At 62.3% G+C, this 8,308-nt stretch overlaps 3 protein-coding genes across 3 annotated transcripts in view; 2 read left to right on the top strand and 1 right to left on the bottom strand.

Moving 5' to 3' along the window:
• Positions 1-2,705, top strand: part of EMIHUDRAFT_418272 (hypothetical protein) — a 3,981-nt gene extending 1,276 nt beyond the window's left edge. The window contains exons 4-7 of the mRNA XM_005783955.1: positions 232-372; positions 469-696; positions 756-1,235; positions 1,313-2,705. Of these exons, the coding sequence (XP_005784012.1) occupies positions 232-372; positions 469-696; positions 756-1,235; positions 1,313-2,554 (2,091 nt within the window). The 3' untranslated portion in view covers positions 2,555-2,705. The remainder of the gene's footprint in view (positions 1-231; positions 373-468; positions 697-755; positions 1,236-1,312) is intronic.
• Positions 2,706-2,716: 11 nt separating this feature from the next.
• On the bottom strand, positions 2,717-4,005 carry EMIHUDRAFT_231770 (hypothetical protein; the record flags this gene model as incomplete). The annotated part of the gene is made up of 2 exons (XM_005783954.1): positions 2,717-3,871; positions 3,949-4,005. 2 exons carry the CDS (start codon positions 4,003-4,005, stop codon positions 2,717-2,719), a joined length of 1,212 nt encoding a protein of 403 aa, XP_005784011.1.
• A 1,353-nt stretch (positions 4,006-5,358) lies between these two features.
• Positions 5,359-6,105, top strand: EMIHUDRAFT_231769 (hypothetical protein; the record flags this gene model as incomplete). The annotated part of the gene is made up of 1 exon (XM_005783953.1): positions 5,359-6,105. The coding sequence occupies one exon, from the start codon at positions 5,359-5,361 to the stop codon at positions 6,103-6,105; it is 747 nt and encodes a 248-aa protein (XP_005784010.1).
• Positions 6,106-8,308: the final 2,203 nt, after the last annotated feature.

Below are 8,308 nucleotides of genomic sequence, written 5' to 3'. Positions count from 1 at the left end.
CGCGCTCTCATCCTCCCCCACGCAGGCTCGCCTCGTCCGCGACTCTCTTAGCGACCGACATGGCGGCGACGCGGCGAGGCTGGGTGCAGCCGACGATGCCGTAGGTGGTGTACCCGTCCTCCATCAAGTACTGCGCGATCTGCGTCGTCCTGCCGGAGCCCGTCTCCCCGACGACTAGGGGCAGCGGCGGAGGCGCACGGCCTGAACCCCCGTCTCCCTGCGCCCCCGCAGGTGCTCATCCTCGTCGGCGAGACGGGCTCCGGCAAGACGACGCAGATCGCGCAGTACTTGATGGAGGACGGGTACACCACCTACGGCATCGTCGGCTGCACCCAGCCTCGCCGCGTCGCCGCCATGTCGGTCGCTAAGAGAGTCGCGGACGAGGCGAGCCTGCGTGGGGGAGGATGAGAGCGCGCCTGCTCGTGCCGCCGCCCGCCCGTGACGCCGTCCGCGCTGTCTTCCGCTCAGGTCGGCTGCGAGCTCGGGCAGGAGGTCGGCTACTCGATCCGGTTCGAGGACGTGACCTCAGAGGCGACGGTCCTCAAGTACATGACGGACGGCGTGCTGCTGCGCGAGTCGCTCACAGAGCCCGACCTCGACAAGTACTCGGCCATCATCATGGACGAGGCGCATGAGCGCGGGCTCAACACGGACGTCCTCTTTGGCACCGCTGCACGACCGCCCGCCCCTCCGCCCGTGAAAGCGCGACTCACCGCGTCCTGGTCTCCGCCGCCGCCGCAGGGATCCTCAAAAAGACGGTCGCGCGCCGCCGCGATCTCAAGCTCATCGTCACGTCGGCGACGATGGACGCCAACAAATTCTCCGAGTTCTTTGGCTCCGTGCCCGTCTTCAAGATCCCAGGCCGCACCTTCCCGGTCGACATTCTGTACGCCAAAGTGCCGCAGGAGGACTACCTCGAGGCGGCCATCAAGCAAGCGATCCAGATCCACCTCTCGCAGCCCAAGGGCGACATCCTCATCTTTATGACGGGGCAGGAGGACATCCTCGCCACCTGCGAGGGCATCAGCGAGCGGTTGATCGAGTGCGGGGAAGGAGTGCCGCCCATCCTGGTGCTGCCCGTCTACTCGCTCCTCCCGTCGGAGCTGCAGGCAAAGATCTTCGACCCGGCGCCCGACGGCGCCCGCAAGGTCATCGTGGCGACAAACATCGCCGAGACATCCCTCACCGTCGACGGCATCTACTACGTCATCGACTCCGGCTTCTGCAAGCTCAAGGTGCGGCGTGCGGCGGCTCACGTTGGGCGGGTGGTGGCGTGGCAGGGGCGCTGCTCACGCCGCCCTGCCGCGGACAGGTGTACAACTCGCGCATGGGCATGGACTCGCTGACGGTGTACCCGACCTCACAGGCCGGCTGCAATCAGCGCTCCGGCCGCGCCGGCCGCACCGGTCCCGGCCGGTGCTACCGGCTGTACACCGAGTACGCGTACTCGCACGAGCTTCTCGTGCAGACGGTGCCCGAGATCCAGAGGACCAACCTTGGCAACGTGGTGCTGCTGCTCAAGTCGCTCGGGATCGACAACCTGCTCACCTTCGACTTCATGGACCCGCCGCCGCAGGACAACCTCCTCAACTCGATGTACCACCTTTGGTTCCTCGGCGCGCTCGCCAACACCGGCGAGCTCACGCCGATGGGCCGCAGGATGGTTGAGTTCCCGCTCGACCCCACTCTCGCAAAGATGCTCCTCTTCTCGGAAGACCTCGGCTGCGTCGACGACGTCGCGACCGTCGTCTCGTGCCTCTCGATGCCCACCATCTTCTACCGGCCCAAGGAGCGCGAGGCGGAGAGCGACGCAGCGCGCGAAAAGTTCTTTGCGCCCGAGAGCGACCACCTAACGCTGCACAACGTGTACCTGCAGTGGCGGCGGAACAACTACCGCTCCGACTGGTGCAACAAGCACTTCATCCACGCCAAGGCGATGCGCAAGGTCAAAGAGGTTCGCGAGCAGATCCTCGACATCTGCAAGCAGCTCAAGATGCGCGTCACCGCCTGCGGCTCCGACGTCGACCAGGTGCGCAAGGCCATCTGCTCCGCCTACTTCATGAATGCGGCAAAGATGAAGACGATCGGTGAGTACGTCAACATGCGCAACGGCATGCCCTGCCACCTGCACCCCTCCTCCGCCCTCTTCGGCATGGGCGTGCAGCCCGACTACATCGTGTACCACGAGCTGGTGATGACCTCTAAGGAGTACATGCAGTGCGTCACAGCCGTCGATCCGGAGTGGCTGGCCGAGCTCGGGCCAATGTTCTTCTCGATCAAGCAGCAGGGCGAGACGCGGCTCGAGAAGAAGGCAAAGGCGCGCGCGAACAAGGCCGCGATGGCGGAGGAGATGCGCCAGCACGAGGAGCTTAAGGCGGCCAAGGAGGCGGCCGAGGTGCGGCTCGGCACCGGCAGCTCCACTGGCGGAGGCTCCGGGAGGCATCGAATCGCCACCCCGGGCGGGCTCTCCTTCTCAGCCGCCGGCTCCTCGAGCAGCAGAAGCGACCGGCCCGGCGGCTCCACGCCCTCGCGCAGAAAGCGTTTCGGCGTCTAGGCATAATGCACTGGGGCGCACCAGGCGCAGGCCGCGCAGCGCGGTGGAGGAGAGAGCCAGTCGGAGCTCAGTCCCTGTGTGTCCAGACTATCCCGTACTGTACTGGCATGTGTCTGTGCTGTGTAATTTCATAACGCGAAGCCAAAGGGTCTTCGTATGACACTAAGTCATGCTTGGCGCCCGGCTGAACGCCGGCGTTGACAGCTGCGGCGTCCGACTCCGAGCGCGTCCGTGTCCGCCGGCTTTGCCCTCGCTGATCCCGGCAAGCACGAGAACGACGAAGCTAAGGACGAGCAGTAGCGCGCCGAGACACTGCTGCCAGGGCGGCACCACTCCCTTGGTGATGCCGTCCACCACCATGGTCGCGGGGATGGTGATCTCTGTGCCGATCGAAATGAAGAGGGGCGTCGTGATCGCAATGCCAATGGCGATCGATGTGTTGAAGACCAACACCAGGACCGAGCCACCAAGGATGGCGCCCCACGCCAACGCAGACAACGGTGGGTCGAGCGACCACGCCGATTCCTCCACGCCCGATGCGCCGAGAAGTATGCACGGCACCGTTCCCAGCAGCACGTTGATGCCGCCCATCAACGTGAGGAAGACGCTGAGCTGTCTGACCGAGAGGTCGCCAGGGAAGCGGGCCTTGTAAAGCACCTTATATACCGCCGCGCTCACTGAGGAGAGGAGCGCAAAGGCGACGCCGAGGGACGGGCTTTTGCCCTGCGCTAGCCCGCCGTTGCTGAACGAATAGACCGGCACGAGAATGCCCGCAATGGCGAGCCCCACACTAGCAATCTTGGCGCCCGTCATGGGCTCGTTTAGCCAGAAGTAAGAGAGCACGGCCACAAAGGCGCTGCATGACGAGAAGGTGGCCGTGACGAGACCAGGCGATGCGTACACGAGGGCACGCGCGTATGCATAATTCGCGGGCACAAAGTACAGGTAGAACTCGGCCGCGAGCCACGCCAGGGGTGGCACGCACACGCCCTCCTGTGGCTGGCCGTCAAGCCACAGCGTTGACCGCCAGGTGTCTCGAGACGCCTTTGACGCGGTCGAAGAGCAGCACCACTCAAAAAGCGCCATGAGCGGCGCGAGCATGACCATGAAAACTGTGTGAATGTACATGGTGAAGAAGGGTGCGTTGAGATGCGACAATCCCAGGCTCGTCAGCTCCGATGACGCTGTCTGCGCCCCCGCCATGATAAAGACAACCAGCAAGCCGCGTGCGAGCGCCGGAGGCAAGCAAAAGCAGACGGTGTCGGGGTCTTTGGCACCAGCCGAGCCGTCGTCGTCCGCTGCTGGCGCTCTGGCATCCTACAGGGGAGAGGCTTGGGATTAGCAAGCACTCCCGCATCGCCGGCTGTGCTGAGAGCGGCCGTTGCCGCGGGCACTGACGGCTTAAGCTCGCCGCGCATGGCACGCTCGCAGACCTCGCGAGGCAGCTCCATTGTGTTTTGCAGCCGACGACAAACGTTCGTCCGTCGGGCGAGGCGAGCGGAAGAAGTAGAGAAAACGACCGCGGCGACAAACTCTCAGCAGTTCACGTGTGATTCGGGCAGCTGCTGTCTCGGCTCCGAGGCGAGGCTCCGCCTCCAAGGTGGCCGCTTCGAAGGCGAGCAGTCTGCCCACCGGCGCACGAGGTCGGATGGTGTCATCGGTGCCGGTGCTGGAGCTGGTGCCGGTTCGTGTGATGGTGCGAGTGCGCCGCGCCGTCGCGCTTGGTGTCGTCAGGCGTTGCGAGGGAAAAGGTTTGGGTGTGCGAGTAGTTGTTGGCCTGTCCGAGGGTTTCCGGCAACCCAGAGGGAAACCAGAGGGTCCCCAGCACTTTGCGTTTCCGGAAGTTTCCAGGGAAACCAGAGGGTGTTTGGTGCTCCATTCTGTTTCTCTCGAGTTTCCCTCGGGAAACTCGCGAGTTTCCCTGAGTCTGAGAGCTGGTCTGGGGCAAAATCTGGGGCAAAATTGAGGAAATCGGCACGATACCCAGGTATTTTCCAGGTATACCGGGGTTTTCCAGGTATACCCGCAAAATACCCGGTATTTTGCCGATTTTGGCCCCAAAACAGCCTCAGACACGGCTCAGAGCCCCCCCAAAATGACGAATTCCACGGAGTTTCCCCGGGGTTTCCCGAGGAAACTAGAGGGTGTTGTAGGGAAACGAGCAGGAAACACGGAAAGGAAACCAGGTAGGGTGCGAGAGGAAACCCTCGGACAGGCCAAAGTAGTTGTACTTGTAGAGTGGTAGAGTGGTAGTTTGTTTGTTGACGATGCAATGCCAACTGTTGTGCGTACGCTCTCTCTTGAGCACTTGAGCACTGGATAGGGTCGATTCCGCATGGTACGGGACCCCTCGATCGTCTCGCCCTCCCTCACTGGTGTGTTCATCGGGGGGGGTCATAACAAACACGGTACAGGATCGCTCTCTCTCTCTTGTGCGCACAATGGCTTGTACACACATCCCTGGGTCATGATGGTCCATATATGAAAGGATGGATAGAGTCACACACATCGCCACACGGTCTGAGGGTGGTGAGGAAGACTGATACATGCATGTTAGAGGGTGCGTCCCACACTGCACGCCCCCCACCACCACTCTATAGCGCGTTCTTGTAACAGATGGACAGATCGACACCAGGCTGGGGAATCCGGGAGTCATGGGATCGGTGATGGCGGCGCATCGAGAAAAAGAATTGCTGCGCCCGTCGTGTGAAGCGCCGAAATTCAGTCCGCGGTGGCGTGGAGCCGTCGGACTAATGTTGCTTCACTGTCTCCTCTTCTCCGTGCTCATGGGCGGGGCCCGCGCGATGAGCGCGCATGTTGACGACGAGGTGCTGGTGCCAACTGCTCGTCAGACAACGTTTGCACCAGGACCTCAGGCTGGTGCAGCGTTCTTTACCCAGCCTTGGCGAAAGGAAATGTCGGCGACAGTGACTGCGGCCGACGTTGAGGCGGCTATCGCAGAAGCGAATGCCGCACGTCCACTACTGCTGAGAGGCTCTGGCACCGATGCATTTGTCGATGAGGCTGGGCGTAGCTGCATTTACGCAGAATGCCCTTTCGGCGTCTACAACGTCGCGCAGCCCTTTTTCGAGCCCTCTCACGAATCTCAAGCAAATCCGAGGCTGGACATGTACGATAACTACAAGAACGAGCCGAACACGGGCGATAAGGAAGCGGCGAGGTGCTGGGATGGCATTGGGTGCATGGCGCGTCGAATCAAGCCCCTGGTATGCCCGAACGACCAGGCACGCTGCATATGTGTGCCCGGAATGACCGCCCAAGCGCGCGCATCTTGGAAGCCGGCGTCCAACCACTGCTCGGGACCATCATTCACCGGAACGAACGATAATCCGGCTACTGTCAAGTGCTGCGACGGCCACGACTACTGCTACGGCACCGCGTTTACCACGATGGCGGAGTGTGACATGGCATGGGGCAATTGCCTCATGGCGACTGCCGGGTACACTAAGTTCCAAGCGCAGACGGTGATGTCGTTTTTGCAGCACTCGTATTTCGTCGAGAGCCAGCAGTACGCAGTCGAGTGCGTCTGAGCGTGAGATGCGCGAGCGAGTCGCTTCCCGAGACAGCAAGGCGCGCGCGTGGAAGCCCGCTCCCGATTTGCGATGAGCAGCCATTCCTTTGCTCGCTTGAGGCGGTGGGGAGTGGGTGGGTGGTGGTGTGGGAGGGGGGGGGGGGGGGGAGGGGGGGGGAGCGCCGGGCCGTGACATCAGTGCGAGCCGTGTTGCGGACCCGGTGGAACAACGCAGTGGCTCCCCGCTCTCGCGGTAGCCAGATGACGCCGGAATCATTTCTGAACTGTGAATCGTGCCCGACCGGTGCGGCCTCCGAGTCGGCGTCTAGCGCGCGCGATAAAAATAAAATATTCTTAGCTTCAAGCCCCCCTCCGAGACTAGAGACAGAACCACACCAGTATCGGACCAGAGCGCAGAGGGACTGCGAGTGAGAGACGCAGGATCTGCACGCCAAAGTGGGCCACTCATTTGCATTTTGGTTTTGGGTTGTCGGAGATCATCCATCAGCACTCATGTCTCATCAGTCAGTCACGTCAGTCAAAGCAGTTCGTGGCACTCATCAGTCAGTCACGTCAGTCAAAGCAGTTCGTGGCACTCATCAGTCAGTCACGTCAGTCAAAGCAGTTCGTGGCACTCATCAGTCAGTCACGTCAGTCAAAGCAGTTCGTGGCACTCATCAGTCAGTCACGTCAGTCAAAGCAGTTCGTGGCACTCATCAGCCAGTCACGTCAGTCAAAGCAGTCGTGGCACGTGGAGCAGTCGCTGCATGCAACGGCGCCGCCACACGCTCCGGACGACCCCGACAACCGACACACCACGCACAATGGGAGGCTATCGCGCACGATCGGGCATCGCGCCGCAAACAACTCGCCGCACAGATGGGGGGGGAGGCAGAATCCCACACACACCGGAGCAGCACAGACACCTTACACGTCAGCGCTCGCTCGATGTGGCCGGCGCTGTCCCCTCGGTCCTATCTCGCCGTTTCAACGGCGGCGTGCGGCCACGCGCCGCGCCGAGCCGGTCTCGGCGGGAGACCTCGGAGCCGCACGCGATGCGGGCATGCGCGATGGCTCCGTTGGCTCCGTGCCTAAGGCAGATCGATTAGGGTGTGAGCTGCGGCAGCCACCGTTTCTGTACCCGCTCGATCACGTGCAGGCCGTCGGAGGCCGCGCTGGATGGCCCAGGGCCGGCGGCGGTGAAGGCGTCCGTCGATGAAGGGATGTCGTCGAGGGAGCCATCGTCCTACGCGACGGTGCACCGGTCCAGTTGTCGGAGTTCGAGATCGCAGTCGACTTGGAGAGTGTGTTCGGCCCGTTGACGAACTCACGGAATGTGAGCGACTTGGTGCACGCTGGGTCGAGCATCATGACTCGCACCTCATCCTGGGCGAGGACTCGCCCAGGGACCAGCTGTTGGCGTCGCCGTTTTGATCGAGCTGCATCCACTGCATGGTTTCGTAGTCAAGCGTAAACGCCCAGGAGTTGGTGCCTGGGTGACTTGCTGATGAGAGCGCCTTCCAGGCGGGTAGTCGTGCCCCTCACCTACGGTCATACGGCGGCGTCACCCCCTAAACAAGACAAGGTACCGCTCGCCGGTACCGCACGAAGTACCGCCCAAAACAGTGCTGCTTTTCGGCCGAATGGCCTCTTGACGTCCCGCTCTGGGCTTTCCAGGATGACAGAATTGGCCTTCGCCAGACTGAGGACTATTGTGCGCCTGGCGAGGCGGTTCCGGACATCCCGATTGCGAGCGCAGTGGACTTCATCTTGCCGGTCAACTGCCGGCGCTCTACTTTAGCTAAGCCAGGGGAGGCGATGCCGGGGCCGTACAGCAGCTTGATGGTGCTTCGCCGGCGTGCGTCCCGGAGCGGTGCCGGGACGGGCGGTCCAGGGAAGAAAACTCAGGACAACGCCGACGGCGCTCTGATTCGACTTTTTACTTCAAACAAAGACAGTCGCACGCCCCGCAGCGCGGCGCGTGCGACTGTCAGGAGCGGATCCGTCAGTTAGTTGTGTTCACGCCGGGATCGTGTCCTGAGTAACCTGCCCAGACTTTAGGCTTGGACAGTAGGTAAGATGGCTGTGAAGGTGCCAGCACAGCCATTCTGTGTCACATTCCGAGGTCAGCCATCAGCGCTGTTCTTTAAAGCAAGGCGTCTGTGCGTGGAGGGCAGTCTGAACTCGTGTCTCACCTCTGGCGCGAATGCCCTGCGGGGCAT

The sequence above is a fragment of the Emiliania huxleyi genome (genome assembly GCF_000372725.1).
Source record: "Emiliania huxleyi CCMP1516 chromosome Unknown EMIHUscaffold_175, whole genome shotgun sequence".
NCBI classification, from domain to species: domain Eukaryota; phylum Haptophyta; order Isochrysidales; family Noelaerhabdaceae; genus Emiliania; species Emiliania huxleyi.
The sequence above is the reverse complement of the archived record's forward strand: the minus strand, read 5'-3'. Positions and strand labels throughout refer to the sequence as shown.